This window comes from Microchirus variegatus, assembly GCF_963457635.1.
Source record: "Microchirus variegatus genome assembly, chromosome: 18".
Taxonomy (NCBI): domain Eukaryota; kingdom Metazoa; phylum Chordata; class Actinopteri; order Pleuronectiformes; family Soleidae; genus Microchirus; species Microchirus variegatus.
In genome coordinates, this window is record NC_139819.1 from 22708457 (window position 1) to 22728149 (window position 19693).

General features: G+C 41.4%; 1 protein-coding gene across 1 annotated transcript in view; it reads right to left on the reverse strand.

Annotated features, from left to right (window-relative positions):
* ca10a (carbonic anhydrase Xa) overlaps positions 1-19693 on the reverse strand; it is a gene marked incomplete at both ends in the record, with an annotated part of 227257 nt that overhangs the window by 118787 nt on the left and 88777 nt on the right. The window contains one exon of the mRNA XM_083904668.1: positions 8011-8153. Coding sequence (XP_083760794.1) covers positions 8011-8153 — 143 coding nt within the window. The remainder of the gene's footprint in view (positions 1-8010; positions 8154-19693) is intronic.

Here is a 19693-nt window from a genome sequence, read left to right on the forward strand (position 1 = left end):
GTGACGAGCGCCAGTCTTCAAATGCATGGATGCAAATATTCAATTATGCAAACGAGGGTTCTTCAGATTAATTAGACGCGAGGCTCGGGTCGGCCCATCCGTCGCGGCGTTTACAAAAGACAGAGCGAGGACCCACCGGTGTTTTTAAAAAAAAAAAACCCTGTAATTACCGTCATCTGACAGCGACCCCCCCCCCCCCAAACCCCTCCCCACCTTCCAGCTCGGGCCGGGAGATCGCTCTAATGGCCCGTTGCGATGGCGCAGCCTTGAAGACGAGGGACTGCTCCTCCGCCGCCGCCTCCGCACACGGCGCCGGACGCCAGGCTGAGACGTCGGGCGCCAGGAAAGCACGGAAAGATCCATCTGTGGGCCTGGATCTCAATTACAGAGACACGGAGACGCCGAGGGACACCGGAGAGACGAGGACAGAAGGAGGACGCGGCGGCGCGACGGCCCTCCGGACGACCTCGACGCGTCGGCGCGTTACCGATTTTTGCGTCCGTGTGCAGAAAAAAACATGAAAACTGGGTGAGTTTCTTGACCACATACTGAGCGGCGGCGAGCAGCTGACACGGGACAGATGGTCGGGTTTCATGTCTGCTTCGTTAGCATGAAAGAAAAAAGACCGAAAAAAACCGATATGAATTTCACTCGGAAATCTGCTCGACCGGAGCTCGCCGAGGGAGCCTCACTTTGAACAAAAGTTGGAATTCAATTTCTTCCTTCAACTTCCTGGTTTTCAAATGTAAACAAAATGAGTTCACGCACACAACTCTCTCTGGGCTTTTGTTATCGTGTCTGTGGAGACACGGCGCGGTGGACGGTGGAAGGCGGAAGGCGGACGCGCGAGTAAAGCAAGACGGGGCGGCAAACTTTAGGTTAGGGAATTATCGCGGGTTCTCTGAAACACAGGAGTTTTGAAACACAACTTTAGGTTAAGGATTTAGCCCCGGTTCTCTGAAACTCGAGCAAGAAACGAGCGATATGCAAAATTCTGCCTCAAAAAAAATACAGTAAAAAACAAATATGGACTCACTCGCTCAACTGTTTCATGTTGATGTTCCTCAAGATTTCCTCAGATTTAGGGCGGATTATTTTTTTACTGCAAGTTTTTTGCAGTGTAGGAAGTGTCACTAATGCTAGAATAGAGGTTAGATGGTTAGCATCAAGCTAACTATCTTAAATCTGTAGTCAACAGGCTTTAAGGTAGAGCGTTTAATATTCTAGGTCGCTAAAATGTTCATATTTAGGGAAGGAGGCTCTTTCTCCTAAGCTCCTCCCACCACATAACCACAAGTCGACTCACACACTTCACGCGGGTCACATGACCCACATCAACTTCCTGATTTCGGACAGCTTTTACTGCAATTATTGGCACTTTTAGTCTGACGAAAAGTCACCTAAACACTATTATCGGTGATCTGTGGTGTTCCTCAAGGCTCAAGTTTAGGCCCGGCACTAATTTAGACAATTTTGAATTTTTTTATGGTTTCTTGAGTGTAGGAAGTTGTTTGAAATGCTGGAATCTTGACATTTCCGTGAAAGGGATGCAGCTGCTACTTGGTAGAATAGCCAATAGAGGGCGCTTTTTCTCGCTATTTCACTATCAGAACTGCCATTAAAGGTCAGAATCTAACTATATATAATGTTATAATTTACCTTGTGCTGTTGAAACAACAACACAACAACACAAACACGTTGTCTAGCCCAGCTTTAAACACTGTCACAACAACTCCAGAGCCAGAAAATCCAAAAGAGAACTCAAAGCTACCGAGCGTTTGCTTCCAAAAAAAAGTATTATCTTTTGTGTCCAGGTGAACGTGTGTGTTCACCTGGACACACACACACACACACAGACAGATAGCAAACACCTGCTGTCAAACACACAGGACGTTAGCATCAGGACGCAAACAGCGGCCGTGTCGGGCCGATATCTGATTGGACGCCGGGTTTCCGAAAATGCGGCGCTTCCCCGCGGAGCGAAGCTACAGCTGCCGTCCAAGAGCTAAAAAAAATCCCTGTAATTAGGCAGATTCAGAGCTGCTGGTGTACACACACACACACACACACACACACACACACACATTCAGACACAACACTCCCGGCTTCCTCGATTCGTCTTATCGTGACTGATCAGGATCAAGAGACGCAGCAGAAGCCGATGTCGACGTCTGCTCAGACACGTTTTCCACAAAGAAAGAAAAAGAAGAAGAAGAAGAAGACGAGCTCTCGTTTAAGCAGCATAAAAAAAAAATGATTAAAGCTTTAAAAAGAGAGGCATGACTTCTGCTCGACTGAGGATTCCACTTAAAGGACGTGTCAGCGGTAAATACCCACACAACCTCCCTCCATCTCTGTTTCTTTCCTTTGTGGATTCGGCGCCACCTGGCTCTGATGTGGCGCCGACGCTTTGCTGCACAAACGTCTTTTGACTTCAAAGCCGTCGGCGCGAGAGAACAAAAGCGCGAAGATGCTTCTGTGTCGACGACGACGACGGCGGCGACAGTGTGAGGAGACCCGCAGGTTTCACAGCGGCTAATAGAATCAGGAAAACCTGTGTGTTTTCCAGCGAGGGAATAAAACGTCTAAATCTGGGAACTGGGAATATTTGGCGCTGATGAAAAATCATCAAAAAACTGTTAGTTGAACTGTGGTGTCCCTCAAGGCTCAAGTTCAGGCCCGACACTTTTTTAACCAATACGCATTTTAACTGTCCGGTTTTAATGCGATTATTGGCTGACGAAAAGTCATCTAAACACCATTAGTTGAACTGTGGTGTCCCTCAAGGCTCAAATTTAGGCCCGATTGTAGAATTAATTTTTGTTGTTGTTGTTTCTTGAGTGTAGGAAGTGGTTAAAAATGCAGGAATCTTGAACTTCTACCCAAATTTAACAGCGTCAGAGTCAGTGTGATAGAGGTTCAGTAGGGTGTGGACATCTTTTCCAAGAGTCCGCAGAATCAGGAGGTCTCCGGTCACGCGAGAAACTCAAATGACGTAGGTCCTCCGACTTTTTTAATACTTATTTTTTTTGCAGTGTAGGAAGTGTTACCTATGCTACTATTAGTTTGTGGTGTTCCTCAAGGCTCAAGTTCAGGCCCGACACTTTTTTAACCAACACCAATTTTAACTGTCAGGTTTTACTGCGATTATTTGCACTTTAAGCCTCATGAAAAGTCATCTAAACACCATTAGTTGAACTGTGGTGTTCCTCAAGGCTCAAGTTTAGGCCCGATTGTAGAATTTTTTCTTTTTCGTTTGGTTTCTTGAGTGCAGGAAGTTGTTAAAAATGCAGGAATCTTGAACTTTTAACCTAATTTAACATTGTGCGAGTCAGAACGATAGAGGAACCCCTAGACCCAAAAGTCTGCAGAATCAGGAGTTCTCCGGTCATGCGAGAAACTCAAATGTAGGTCGTGGTAATTTTTTAAAACTGATTTGTTTTGCAGTGTAGGAAGTGTTACTTTGAGGCCTGATTTGATTCATTAAAAAAAGACATCCTCTTCAAGTAATTGCACCTTATCTACGGCAGAGTAAATATTCAATTAATGCGGCCTCATTTTTTAATAACTAAGATGCCTCTGATCCACCGCGCGTCGCCTCGCCCGCCGTCGTTAATTAAAAATTCCTCTTTAGAGGTCAATTAAATTTCCTTTAACTATTCATTAGCCGGAGAACAGAGCAGCACAAAAGATCTGTTAAAGAAGCAGGAGTTCATCTCACTGAGGGTGAGCGTCATCTTTGACTTCCTCTCAGTCAGTTAAGTGGCCTTAAACCGCCTCGAGGAGGCATCTTTCCTTTCCTTTCCTTTCCTTTCCTTTCCTTTCCTTTCCTTTCCTTTCCTTTCCTTTTCTTCCATTTCCTTCCCTTCCCTCCCATTTCCTTTCCTTCCCTTCCCTTCCCTGTTCTTCCTTTTCCTTTCCTTTCCTTTCGTTTTGTTTCCTTCCCTTACATTTCCTTCCCTTTCCTTTCATTTCCTTTCCTTTCCTTTCCTTTCCTTTCCTTTCCTTCCCTTTCCTTCCTTCCCTTTACTTCCATTTCTTTACTTCCATTTCCTTCCCTTCCCTCCCCTTCCCCGTCCTTCCCTTTACTTCCATTTCCTTCCCTTCCATTCCCTTTCCTTCCTTCCCTTCCCTTCCATTTCCTTTCCTTCCCTTTACTTCCATTCCCTTTCCTTTCTTCCCTTCCCTTCCCTTTCCTTTCCTTTCATTTCCTTTCCTTTCCTTTCCTTTCCTTCCCTTTCCTTTCCTTCCCCTTCATTTCCTTTCCTTTCCTTTTTCTTCCCTTCCCTCCTCTTTCCTTTCCTTCCCTTACCTTTCCTCCCCGTCCCTTCCATTTCACCCTCCCTCGCTCGGCCAAGGCTGACTGGATGCCAAACAGGCGTAGACGTATCGTGGATGAATCAGCAGTGACAAGGTGAATCTCTGTGGTCAGGATGTGATGCTGAGGAGCTCAGAGAGACGGAGACACAACAGATTACATTTAGGCCGTCGCTGCGAGAGAGAGGGAGGATAAAAGAGGAGAGGGAAACTTTCCACTGAGACAAAAGACAACGTTGGATTTGCTTTTAATGTGAGGGTTTTAGAGGACGCTGTAGGTCCTTAGGTTTGAGGAGATTATCTGGTTTTTATTTTGGATTAAAAACATAACTTTTACCCTAATTTAACAGCTTCAGAGTCAGTGTGATAAAGGTACAGTTATTACAGAACTGTCTCCTGGTTCATTTCCCGGAGTCTGCAGAATCAGATCAAAGCTGTGTTGAATATTTTAGGTCAATAAAAACACTATTATTTTGGGATGGAGGCTCTCGCACCTTTAGTCTGGTGGTGTCCCTCAAGGCTCAAGTTTAGGCCCGACACCAATTTTTCAAATTGTCGATTTTAGTTTAATTTGAATTTATTTTTTTGGTTTCTTGAGTTTAGGAAGTTGTAAAAAAATGCATGAATCTTGAACTTTTAGCCTAATTTAACACCATCAGAGTCAGTGCGATAGAGTTACAGTAGGCTAGGTAGATCATATCCAGAACTGGCTCACCGGTTCATTTCCTGCAGTCGGCAGAATCAGATCTGGTGGTCTTTGTTAAATATTTTATGTCACTAAAAACACGATTATTTTGGGATGGAGGCTCTTTACCCTAAGCTCCTCCCACCACATGAGAACAGATAGACTCACACACTTCCTGATTTCTGGACAGGTTTTACTGCAATTGTTGGCACTTTTAGTCTGGTGGTGTCCCTCAAGGCTCAAGTTTAGGGCCGACGCTATTTTTTTTAACAGACACTAATTTAAATTGTCTATTGTAGAATTTTTTTTTTTTTTTTTTGAGTGTAAGAATGCAGGTCACATGACCCACATGAATTTCCCGATTTCCGTCAGTTTTTTACGGCAAATGTTGTCACTTTAGTCCAATGAAAAGTCATCTAAACACTACTAGTTGAAGTGTGGAGTTCCTCAAGGCTCAAGTTTAGGCCCGACACTTTTTTTTTAAACCAATGCTAATCTTTTTTGTTGGTTTTTTGAGAGAAGGAAGTTGTTAAAAAAAAATGCGGGAATCTTGACACAAAAAGCAAAACTTCTACCCTAAATTAACAGCAGAGAGGCAAGATTTCAAACTTGGACCACAAACAGCCCCTGCGATCCATTTCATGCGGCCCGACACTTAAAGGAAAACAGATCCATTTTGCATTATAAAAAACTTATTTTTATTCAAACACACTTTTTTACTTTGAAATTATGTCTGTGAAAAGTCGATTTTTCCCCAAAAAGTTGGACTTTTCTTCATTTTACTGCCCCCTACTGACCGGATGACCTGAGAATAGTTGACGATTAACGTTTTATATGGCTTAACGGACCACTTTACTCGACCCTGTGGGTAAAACTGGATCAACCCAATTCATTAATCCACACAAACAGGTCAGGATTCTGTTATTAATCAGAAATAATCTGGATTTTTTAATCATTTTTTTAACAGAAAACTCCACTGAAAAAGAACAGAAGCTGCTGTTCGTCACGGGAAAAAGTTTCAAGGTGGAACTTCTACTCTTTGTGTCTCTGCTGCTTCTTTTTTTTTTTTGTATTTTATTGTCATTATGATTCATCCCAACAGCAATAAAAGTGTGCCACGGTGACTGATGTCCTTATTGTGGCAGCAACGCAGCGGTAGCCGCTCACGAAATGGAGTCCTTGAAGCATCAGCAGCAGCAGCAGCGGGTAAAAACCTTCACACAAAGAGACAATTTTAAACCCTTTCTTTATTATTATTATTATTATTATTATTTTTATCGTTATTGTTCGGAGCAGAAACGACGCCGCGGAGGAAACGACAGGTTTGCAGTCGTGTTCATTCTTTAAATGACCGGCGTTCCTTTATCTGTATTTTATCACTAAGACACTTTTTTGTCCGGAAAAATGAAGTTTGTAAACCACTCACTCTCCCTGCACCAAACCCCATAGAGGAAATCAGCGATTTTAGCTCACAGTGGACACAGGAGCTGCTGGTCTACTGCTGCCCCGTGTGGTCACTTTGCGTCACCGAGGTCAATCCGAAGAAAGATTTTCATAAGCCCAATTGACAAAATGACACATTTGAAGTTAGTGATGGAGGCGGAGGTGGATCAACAACTCCTGTGAACTTCCTGTGTGCTGTGACGCTAAAATCGCTGGTTTTCTCTACGACTTTGGTGCAGGATAACGAGAGGTTTCCAAAGCAACAGAAATGTCAGATATGATGGTTGAACGTATTCTAAAGATGTTAGAATTAAGCAGGTGTGCGTTTTACGAGGCGAGTCTTATGTTTTTGCAGCCATTTTCCTCACAGGTGTGTGAGTGTGTGTGTGTGTGTGTGTGTGTGTGTGTGTGTTCCTCTGCCTGTTCTGGGCGCAGCAGCAAAGGCAGAAACTAAAAACACACACAAAAAAAAAGCTGCACTACCAATTAAAAACGTCTCTTGGCTCCGCGTTAAAGGGTTGTGAAAACGCAGCGTCGCGGATGCTAACACCAGGACATCTGTACCTTACAGTCGCTGCGCTGCGCGAGAACCCGGGGGCTAATCCTGAGCGAGGATGTAAACATGAACTAATCACAACGTGAACGTACACATGGTTTTTTTTTTTTTTATTTAAGGCAGCCCATCTGTGCAGGATTTCCAATTAACTGCCGTCATATGGCAACGGATTCCTGACGCACACAAATAATAACAAAACGCCGCGCTTGACTAATCCGCCGCGAAGCAGCGGGATTTCAACGGTGAAGCCTTTAAGATAAAGTAGCACAAAATAAAGTCAGATTTAGTCCAAAATAAGTCAAATGTTGTCAAAATAAAGTGAAATTTTGTCAAAATATCACCAAAATAATCCAAATAATATGAAATTGTGTCCATATAAAGTGAAAATTGCTCCAAATGGTCAGATTAATCAAAATAAAGTGAAATTAAGTCAGTTAGTTTAATTTTAATTTTAGATTATTTAGTTTACATAAATTTTGTCAAAATAAAATGAAATTTTGTCAAAATAAAGTGACATTTTGTCAAAATAAAGTGACATTTTGTCAAAATAAAGTGAAATGTTTTCAAAATAAAATGAAATTTTGTATCTAAAGAATCAAGATGCATTCAAGGAACATTGCAAACCTTCTGTTACCAGGCAGGAGTATTTCTCATTACCGTAACTCCTAAACCGTTTGTGATATCTAGAAAATTCAAAAACTGTGGACTGCCAATCTGTCCAGGGTGTGACTCCGACTTTAACCCTACGTTGACGTTAGCTTCTCAGTACTGTGATTCCTATGAAATGGTTGAATAACTGCCACATATGGAAAGTGAGCGTAAAAAAAACCCATTGTTTCCCGCGAGGATTGTTTCCCGCGTATCTGCAGGAAAGCGTTTGTTAGACAAATAGCTCACAAAAGACATCGATCAGGGGTAAACGGGGCGTTCTTATCGGACGACAACAGCCAACAAACGCAACACAAAGGTGACACAAACGCCAGAGTCGACAAAAGGGCGTAAATCTTACCTTGCGTCCGCCCGTGTTCAGCTTGATGGGCTTGAGGAAGGGGTCAAAGATCATGTGACTGGTCTCGATGTTGACCGGCGACTGACGCTTCCCCACCGAGCACATGTTCCACGCCGAGTTCACCAGACCCCAGAACGACGGCACTGCAAAAACACAACAACACAACAACAACACAAAAGCGTTAGAAACACAAGAGGACGCACGAGTGCAGCGAGCAGATAAAAGGTCAAAGGTCACAAGGTCGAGCAGGTGACGCGTTATCAGCGACGAGACAGAACCCGACGTCAGTGTCTGTCAGGGTTTATTTTAACCTTTAAAACCTTTTTTCTTTACTAACGTAGTTGTATTTTAGTATTTTATGTGACTTTGTTTTCACATAAACAAACAGACGTGACAGAAATAAAGTGTTTGTATGAACCAGTTTGACATGGTTACATCCCATAATATGTCACTGTTGTGATAAAATAAAAGGAATAAAATATACAGGAAATATATATATATATGTATATATATATATATATATATATATATATTAATGTATGTATATATATACATATATATATATACATACATTCATACTTATGCATATATATATATATATATATAAACGACTACAAAAAACAAATACATATGAGATTAGGCCAGGAAAGACTGGACCGGACCGGACAAGAAGAGACTGGACAAAAGAAGCCCAGAATGGACTGGACTGGACAGGAAAAGACTGGACTGGACTGGACAAGACAAGTCAGGACAAGACAAGAAAAGTCTGGACTGGACTGGACAAGACAAGTCAGGAAAAGACAAGAACAGACAGAACCAGACAAGAAAAGACTTGACCGGACAAGAAAAAACTGGACTGGACTAGACAAGAAAAGACTGGACTGGACCGGACAAGAAAAGACTGGACTGGACGAGAGAAGTCCGGAATGGACTGGACCAGACAAGACAAGATAAGACAAGACAAGAAAAGACTGGACAAGAGAAGACCGGACTGGAGTGGACTGGATTGGACAAAAAAGTCTGGACCGGACCAAACCTAGTCTCGTTAAAAGAACCCTTATTTTGTCTCACAGCGAGGACGTTAACACTGTTACTGCAGCAAAAACAGCAAATGAATATAAATATAAATAATATTATATATAATAATAATCCGATTAATTGGAAAATTTCACTTTACTTTATTGCAACAACATAACATAACATAACATAACAGTTCCCAACAGCCTCAGCTTTTTTATTAGCAGAACATTTAGGAAATTAAGATAACTGCAGAAAATAAAGTCAGTGAACATAAACAGCAACATTTTTAAATTAGTTTCCTTTTTTTTTACAGTTTCTGCGCGAAAGTCAATGAGATTTTGAAAATAAGTGGAGTTTCTCTTTATTAACGAGTCCCAACGATGTCTTCAAACTAAAAGAAGGTGATGAAACATCAGCGTCTGGAGGAGAAGCTGACGACGTCTGAACGGCGTCTGATTTACGCCGCGGCGAAAAGGTTACGACGAGGAATTACTGACGGACGGTGACAGATAAACGTTAGCCGCCGCTAGCGCTAACTCTATTAAGACGACACCTTCTGCGTTAGCGTGGACGTGATGGACGACAAACTGCGGACGCTTAAATCTACGGTGTCGCATTATTCCACGGACGGACGACGACGCTCTTTATCAAATGCTGGAGGAGGAGGAGGAGGAGGAGGAGGAGGAGGAGGAGGAGGAGGAGGAGGAGTCCATCGTTCATCGCACGGACGCTTAACTCTCTCTGTGTCGTCTCTAATTTTAGAAACAATGTTCTTTCATTCACGACATTTTGCCACCGCCATCGTCATCATCTGTCCTGGAGAAGCAAGAAGCTCAGAGAGGGAAAACTAATCTGCTGTGACGAGGAGATAAGAGAGAGAGAGGAGAGAGGAGGAGAGGAGAGGAGAGGAGAGGAGAGGAGAGGAGAGGAGAGGAGAGGAGAGAGGAGAGGAAAGGAGAGAGGAAAGAGAGGAGAGAGGAGAGAGGAGAGAGGAGAGAGGAGAGGAAAGGAGAGAGGAGAGGAGAGGAGATAAGAGATGAGAGAGGAGAGGAGAGGAGAGGAGAGGAGAGGAGAGGAGAGGAGAGGAGAGGAGAGGAGAGGAGAGAGGAGAGGAAAGGAGAGAGGAGAGGAGAGGAGATAAGAGATGAGAGAGGAGAGGAGAGGAGAGGAGAGGAGAGGAGAGGAGAGGAGAGGAGAGAGGAGAGGAGAGAGGAGATAAGAGAGGAGAGGAGAGGAGAGGAGAGGAGAGGAGAGAGGAAAGAGGAGAGAGGAGAGGAAAGAGGAGAGGAGAGAGGAGATAAGAGATGAGAGAGGAGAGGAGAGGAGAGGAGAGGAGAGGAGAGGAGAGGAGAGGAGAGAGGAGAGGAGATAAGAGATGAGAGAGGAGAGGAGAGGAGAGGAGAGGAGAGGAGAGGAGAGGAGAGAGGGGAGAGGAGAGGAGAGGGGAGAGGAGAGGAGAGAGGAAAGAGGAGAGGAGAGAGGAGATAAGAGAGGAGAGGGCAGAGGAGAGAGAGGAGAGAGGAGAGGGCAGAGGAGAGAGGAGAGGAGAGAGGAGATGAGAGGAGAAGAGAGAGAAGAGAGGAGAGAGGAGATAAGAGATGAGAGAGGAGAGGAGAGGAGAGGAGAGGAGAGGAGAGGAGAGGAGAGGAGAGAGGGGAGAGGAGAGGAGAGAGGAAAGAGGAGAGAGGAGAGGAAAGAGGAGAGGAGAGAGGAGATAAGAGAGGAGAGGGCAGAGGAGAGAGAGGAGAGAGGAGAGGGCAGAGGAGAGAGGAGAGGAGAGAGGAGAAGAGAGAGAAGAGAGGAGAGAGGAGAGAGGAAAGAGGAGAGGAGAGAGGAGATGAGAGGAGAAGAGAGAGAAGAGAGGAGAGAGGAGAGAGGAGAGGAGAGAGGAGATGAGAGGAGAAGAGAGAGAAGAGAGGAGAGAGGAGAGAGGAAAGAGGAGAGGAGAGAGGAGAGAGAGGAGAGGAGAGGGCAGAGGAGAGATGACAGAGGACAGAGAAGAGGAGAGAGGAGAGGAGATGAGAGGAGAAGAGAGAAAATAGAGGAGAGAGGAGATAATAGAGGAGTCAGAATCTACTGTAACACGTAGAGCGGAATCCAGAGAGGACAGGATGTGTCTCACACTGTCAGCGCTGTGGGAGTGAGAGGCATCACATTAAGAAGTGAAGTCTGATCATCAGAGTCGACTCCAGCTCAACATCCACAGAAGAAGAAGAAGCAGAAGTAGAAGCAGCAGAAACAGAAGCAAAATCAACAGGAGAAGAAGCAGAAACAGAAGAAGCAGAAGAAGAAACAGCAGCAGAAGCAGAATAAGAATCAGAATCAGCAGGAGAAGAAACAGAGGCAGCAGAAACAGTAGAAGAAGAAGCATAAGCAGCAGCATAAGCAGCAGCAGGAGCCTGAGGCTGAACTCTCAGGAACTGCAGATAATTCCGGCCCAGATTTTTCCAACAAAAGCAGCGAAGACGATTTGACAATTTGAAGAAATGCAAATTGCAGATGATTCAGAGGAGAAAGAAACAGCGTGAAGTGGAAACACGTGAGCGACGTGAACGACGTTGTGCTGGTTTGAACATGTGTTCAGACGGAGAAAAGAGCTCCTGATGTTAATGAAAGTCAAATAAAACAGTCATTTATATCAGCCACGGGGCGGCCATCTTTGTAGTCCTTTTGAAAGCGGCGACGCGACTGAATTATCATCAGAATGTTTTATATTTGTAGTCAAGGAGTTGCCGTCCAATCATTGTTGTTCTCCTCTGTCAAAACAAAACTAAACAAAACAAAAACAGGCGGGAAAATAAGTCCCTAGACGTCCTTAGACACCAAAAACAAACTTATGGACGTTAATATTTGCTTTACTGTGGATCTGTCAGAGCTGAACAGGTTAAGGAAAGCTAATGAGCTAAATGTTGCTTTGTTAGAATATTTAAAACTAGCCATTTTCAAATGTAATGTTCCTTAAAAAGGACACAAAATACACAAAACTGGACAAAAATGTAAGAAGTTAGACTTCAACAAGTAAAGAAACTCTGTCTATTTAAGAAATATTCGCTAAAAAATTAGTGGTACTTTTCCCTGATTAAGTTGACTTTAAGAATTTAGACGTCGAACCGGGAGCAATTTAGCAAACAATTTTCCAAACACATGACGTATTTTATTTAACCTTAAAAAACAAGTAGGGGCCCGAAATCTGAGCCTTGAGGAACGCCTAAACCAAACGTACAGCTTTTAGTTGAATATTCATGAAAAAATGCAATAAATCAATCAAATTTCTTTTAATTAATGCTAAGTTGAATTATTGTTACCCTTGGGAACTTATAATTAACTTTTTAATCCCTTTCTTTAACTATTATAACAAGTTTATTCTTCTATTTAGCTTCTTTTACACTGTGTTATCCTTTTGTATATTTCAATTGTGTACTAATGTATTTTCTTTGTTGTTCTTCAATGTTTCTTTACTTTCCTTTTTATGTCTTTAGTGTAAAATGTTTCGGGGTTTTTTTTTGCTTTATTTTCAGGTTCACACTTCAACAAAGAGCCTTGTGAAGAAAACTGGACCTAATTGTTGTTTTTTATTGATTCTCCTTCAGCTCATTTATTTTATCGTTCTTTAATACTTGAATACTTTCGCTCGCCCTTTAACTCCCGGAGTTCTGTAAAAATCTGGGCCTTCAGTGAAGCAGAATCAGAGTCAAACATCGCGCTCCACTGCTCTCAGATCTGTGAGCGTCACAGCTGCCAGAGTTTGTTCAGATCTAAAAAACAAACGATATAAATACACGGGTAAACTAAAGTAAGGTCACTGAAGGTCAGATTTAGAAGCTTTTTTAACGCGACTTTAACTCATATGCACTTAAAATATGACTCACATTAAAGGTGCATTATGTAATAAATCATAAAATCCTCCTAATATGTCACAGAGACTCAGGAATAATGTTCATATAACAAACTGAACTCACCAACAACAACAGTACAGACAAAATATTTGCATTAAAAAAAATATATTTTTGCAGACTGCAAATCATGTTTATGTTTGGCGTCAGGTGGCGCCACCTACCGCCGTCTACCGATCATTGCAGTCAGTAGAGTCTCAGCTGCCGAGCAACCACGGGTTGCCAGTTACGTCAGAAAACGAAACTTAAAAAGACCTCGGTGTTTTGAATTTGAGTGTAGTAACCGTTTTTGGCCACATTCTTACATATGGCACCTTTAAGTGTTTTTCGATCATTAAACACAGATAGTTACATTTTTAACAGTTAAATTGTCAACATTTCATTCAAAAATGTTCACTCTCGATTTTTAAATTCAGTTCAATTCCGCTTGATTTTTTTTTTTTCTTAGAATTTGGTTTTTCCAAACCTAAAAAAACCCTTTAATTTATTTAAATCAATTTAAATGTAAATTGGCAACTTCCACTAGGGGAATATTTTTAATCTGAGCTTTGAATCTTAAATAAAGGATTCACCAACAGCACAATCTCAGGAATTAGGAGCTAATTTTCATGAATATTTGTCGAAAAAGAAACATCTTTTCCAACTTTATTAAATATCAGGTCGGTGAAAAATACCCAGGTAAATATTTCATATTTGAGATAGAAAACATCTGCTAATTTGCAAACAACATCTGTTTCGTGGGCGTTTTTTTTCCCCACTATTTTGAGTAATATTTGAGAATCATGACTGAATCATTTTCACATTTCAGCGTTAATGATTCTCTCTGAAATAACTAAAATATAATAAGAATTAAAATGAGTGCAGTGAGTAAACAGTGAGTATATTTTCTCACCGGTGATAAAAGTCAGAGTGAAGTGGACAAACTGTCACCTTCAGCAGGATCATCCAGCAAAGCTTTTTTATTACGCAGTGACTCAGTGCTGTGTGACCAAGGACACACACACACACACACACACACACACACACACACACACACACACACTCACACACACTCACACACTGTATCTACAGGGGATCTCTGCTCACGTCTGGATGGTTTTTGCAAAGCGATTTGAACGGAACAGTTCGACGCCGACCGTGAAACGACGCAAAGTTTAACTTTACACACAGAGTCGGAGCTGAGCTGAGTTTTTGTCAACGTGTCCACAAAGTCTCTTATTTGTTGATATAAAAAGCACCAGGCTTGTTTTGGTAAATGGTCCAAATTTGGACAAAATCACGAGGAAATAGAACATTTGAAATATAAGTATAAGTGTAAGTAAAAAAAAAAAAAAAAGTTGCTTTTACCTGATTAAGTTGTCTTTAAGAATTTTTTTTTTATTATTATAAAATAAGAAATTAAGAACAATTTTCCAAACACGACTTATTTTATTTAACTTTAAAAAACAAACAGGGGGCCGAAATCTGAGCCTTGAGAAACGCCAACATGAAAGTTACAGCTTTTAGTTAAATATTCATCAGTGTAAAAAAGAGATGAAAAAAATGCAATAAAACAATCACATTTTTTTTAATTAATGCTGTTTCATTGTTGATACACTTAGCGACTTATAATGAACTTTTTAATCCCTTTCTATACCTATTATAACAAGTTTATTCTTCGTTTCCTTTACTCTGTGTTATCCTTTTTCTTTATTTCAATGTATTTTTTTTGTCTCAAACTGCCAAAGAGAAAAAAAATGTGATTTAACAGGCTTCAAATTTGACGTTATTTGGATAAGAAATGCATTATTTAGGGTAAAATAGGCTCATATTGGATTAAAAACATGATGGAGTACAACAAAAGATAAAGTAGGAAAGTAAATAATAGGCTCAAGAACATGGCGAGCATGATATATGTGTTAAAACAGAAACCGTAAGAAAAGTACATTTGTTATGTTTGATAACAGTGAAATTAAAATGGTGGCGGACCAAGCAGTGAGCCTTGAGGGACACCAACATTAATTATCACATTCCTAAATCACAAAAATCACAAAAAACCAAACAAGAACTTTGTTTTAAAAGATAAAACTGCAAACTTCCAGTTTCTCTTTCTGTGATCTAGTCATTACAAGTACAACAAAAGATGAAGTTGAAAAGTAAATAATAGGCTCAGGAACATGGCGTGTATGATATTTTATGTTAAAACGGAAACAGGCGACAATGGACGCCTGACCTTTATACAACCATATTTTAGTTTTTTCTCTTTCTGTGATATAGTTTGTGATTTATTTTTTAAATAACAGATCATTCCGGAAAGGTTATGACGATGAGTGTGTCGTCTGTGTAGAGAAGAATAATGAAAAATGAAGAAAAAGCTGGAAAAATGAGCGTTTCCATGAGCAAATTTAGGAAAATAAAGTGAATTGGACAATTTCATCGTTTATGTAGCCACCAAATTTTACTTTTAGACATTTTGCTCCTTTTTTTATGGCCATTTTCGTAAGATTTTTTTTATCATCTGTTAGTGGTTTTTGGTAAAAATGGATGTATTTGTACTGTCTGTCAACACTTCAGCAAATTTGTACATATTTATATCAAAAAAAGCATAACGTGGAGCTAAATTAGACATAAACGATATGAAACTGAGTTATTTAAGACATAGAAGTGAGAATTACGCATGTTTTGTTTGAATAAAGCAGCTAAACCAAAACAACCAATATTTTAACAGCTCTTTTTACTCTTTAAGAAACGTAGATTTGTTATGTTTGGTAACAGTGAAATTAAAAAGGCGGCGGACCAAGCAGTGAGCCTTGAGGGACACCAACGTTAATTATCACGGTCACTCTTTAGCAAAGAAATGCAAAATCTGTCGCGTTTCTACCGATATATCCTGCATTTGTTATCGTAGAAGAGGTAATTGACAGATAATAAGGAGCAGGGCCGTTTCTAGCTGTTTGGGGGCCCTATGTGAGATACTATTTGGGGGCCCCTATTTTTTCAAACTCGAGGTAGATATTCCTGACTTTTTCTGATGACCCGACAAACACTTACATGCTTTGCAAATATATGCATAATGAATGCATCCAATTCATGCAAATACAGACAGGTACTTTTAATTCTCAAAAATATAATGAAATATGAGTCTGAACTTGCAGCTTGGGGGGCCCCCTGGTGGCTGTGGGGCCCTATGCAGCTGCATAGTCCGCATATAGCAAGAAACGGCTCTGATGAGGAGTCAGTAAGACAAACTTCACGGCTGCCAGTTGTTCTCAAACGCTGCCAAGAACAACACGAGTTGGCACCTGAGCAACCGAGTCACCTGCCAAGTTTGAGAGACATTTACGCGATTAAAAGTCAGACGGAGGGATGTCGTCGTGAGATTTACTGTGACGTATGATCTTCAAAAAACTGAAGAAAATTGTGTACGTTAACAGCAGTTTAATCTCTCGCTGACCATGTGAGGACCAAAGAGAGAGACATTAAAAATGCACCAGGGTCAGCTGGTCAGGGTCAGCGTTTACACTGAATCGGAGACGGACGGAATTTTGACCATTTTTGGACGACGTACTATACTATGATGTTTTTGACCAATTTTGGACGACATACTATACTATGACGTTTTTGACCAATTTTGACCAATTTTGGACGACATACTATACTATGACGTTTTTGACCAATTTTGACCAATATCGGACGACATACTATACTATGACGTTTTTGACCATTTTTGGACTCAAGTCTTAAATATGTCTGGTTTTGTTTATTGTGACCTTTCAGATACACAAAAAAATAATCACAGCGAGAGTATAAATGTAGCTACAGGCTAATCTACACCGAAAACTAACCAGGAAGTGTTTAAGATGTGGGTATTTTAAAGAAAAACATGAGGATCTACAGGAAAATAAACGGCGTTAACATTCACTAATGTTCAAATTAAATGTCTTTAGTCAAACTGTTAAAGTAAACAGCAGTTAAATCTCTCGCTGACCACGTGATGGACCAAAGAGAGAGACATTAAAAATGCACCAGGGTCAGCGTTTGCACTGAATCAGAGACGGACGGACGGACGGACGCTGACGCAGGATCCTTCACGGAAAAAACGACAGGAAATCCATGAGCGCGGAAGCAGAGCGGCGGGCGAGAGGCGAAACGAATCCATTAAAACCCGCGGCCCCGCGTTGTAAAACGCACACATAATTATTAGCCGTTGATAGATTCGCGAACGCGAGGCGAGCGGCGCGGGACATCGGTCACGGGCCGTCGGACGCACAAGCAGCTCTGTCAATAACACACACACACACACACACACACGTGTCCGTATAGCTGTGACGCTCCTATATTTCACTTATATCGCTCACCAGCGATTTCATTCGTTATCGGCGAGCGGTAAAAGTGGACAGAGACGTACGGCGTGGCCTTTCGCACGCGTCGGTACGACGGCGGATGTTTGTATCTGTGGGGAAGTGAAAAGGGCAAACGAGGGTGGGGGGGGGGGGCTTTCGTTTCTCAAAGTGCGTAAAAGATTAATGACGGCACTTTTGTTATTTTTCGGGGGGTTTTGTTTTATTTGTTTGACGAAACGCGTGAAGAAAATTGGAGCGATTTTAACACCGAGGATAACAATCTTCCAGCGCCACGTCTTAAATTAGTCTAAAGGTTTAAACGTCCGCAAAGACAATAAATCACAAAATACAAACTGAAAAGATAAAAGTGTCGAGCTCCAGTTTCTCTTTCTGTGATATAGTTTGTGATTTTGTGAGATATTTTTTAAATAACAGATCATTCCAGAAAGGTTATGACGATGAGTGTGTCGTCTGCGTAGAGAAGAATAATGAAAAATGAAGAAAACGCTGGAAAAATGAGTTTTCCCGTGAGCAAATTTAGGAAATTAAAGTGAATTGAATGATTTCACAGCAAATTAACATTTACACGTTTATGTCGCCACCAAATCTTACTTTGAGACATTTTGCTCCTGTTTTTATGGCCATTTTTGTATGATTTTTTATCAACCGTTAGTGGTTTTTGGTAAAAATGGATGTATTTGTAGTGTATGTCAACACGTTTTTGACCATTTTTGGACGACATCCCATAGTATGACTCTTTTGACCAATTTTGACCATTTTTGGACGTAAGTCTTAAATATGTCTGGTTTTGTTTATTGTGACCTTTCAAATACACAAGAACATAATCACAGCGAGAGTATAAATGTAGCTACAGGCTACGAATTCTACACCGCGTGTTAGGAAATCAGTAGAAAAGTAACCAGGAAGTGTTTAAAATGTGGATATTTTAAAGAAAAACATGAGGATCTACAGGAAAATAAACGGCGTTAACATTCACTAATGTTCAAATTTAATGTTTTTAAGTCAAACTGTTAAGATTTTCCCTCAGTCGTCGTTTACGTTGACGCTGCTTTCGGAGCCGTGAACTCAAATCCTGCCTCGTCATTGTCTCGGTGCTCAGTGTGTGTGTGTGTGTGTGTGTGTGTGTGTGTAGACTAATTATGCGGTCGCCTCGGCGAAACTGTGTGAGGTGCATGCTGGGTCGTCTCTGTGGGCTTATTAGAGTTCAGGGTTTGCGGTGAAGGCTGGAGCAGGAGTCGAACGCTCGGCGCACTTTTACAATCCCACGTTCGTTCATTCATTAACGTCCAACACACCACGAAAAAAAGTGTGAAGTTTCTCTTTATCAGGAGCCAAAGAAACATCAACTCAACTCATTCCAACTCCTTTGTCCACTTTTAACCCCGAGTGCCACAGGTGCAGGATCCAGAATTCACAACCCAGCCATGACCTCAGTGTTGTTGTTATTCCGCGACTTCGATTTCAGCGTTTCTTTGAGTTCTTTTCTTCAAACTGTGTTAAAGATGAATGATGGGACTTTTGTTGGGTTTTTGTTTTATTTGCCAAAAACATGAACATCGGACAGATTTTTAACACAAAGCACGACAATCCTTATCTCCAGCTCCAGTTTCACAATATCATCATTTAACTGTTTTTTGCAATTGCTACTGCTTGTTTGTTTTTCTGCGATATTTTTGTGATTTTCAGCGACTTGTTGTTTTGAAATAGCTATGATCTGGACGACGTTAATCGTTCCAGAAAGATTGTGACGATGAGAGTGTCGTCTGCATAGAAGAGGATAATGAAGACTTCACAGTAAATAAAAATGTTATTTACATGTAGTTCTGTTTGCGTTAAAGCTTTTAAAAAGTGGAATTTTAAAGTTTGACGTAGAGAAAATCCTTTTCGGAAGTTTTAATCGGTAACTTGTCCAGAACTTACAGCCTGAGTTTGCCGCAGCTAGCTCAAACGACGTGCTAGGACGAGTTCGTTCGAATGCGTAGACTATAGCCATTTTTTCCAAAATGGCTGACTTCTGGGTGGGCGGAGCTAATGGAAGTACATTTGCCAAATTTGTTTGGCATCACGAGAGCGACGCGTTTACCAAGTTTGGTTCAAATCGGAACAACTATGTGCGACTTAGACATTTAGAAATTTAGCATTTAATGCAAATTTTGGCCACTTTCTCTCTGACCATTACCTGACTTCTAGGGGAGACACCACAGAGTCGCGAAAGCTACAAAACACCTAATCGCATTTTCCTGCCGACCCGACGTCCGTGCCGAATTTCACGAGTTTTTATCCACGTTAACGCCGTCAAAAAGAATTGAAAATAAAAGGTTTGAAAACAAACGGCGAACGCTAAGACCGACAAACGAACGCCGTTTCCAGAGGCAGAGTCGCTGTTTTCAAACGTGACATAATGAGACACGTGCACGCACACGCACA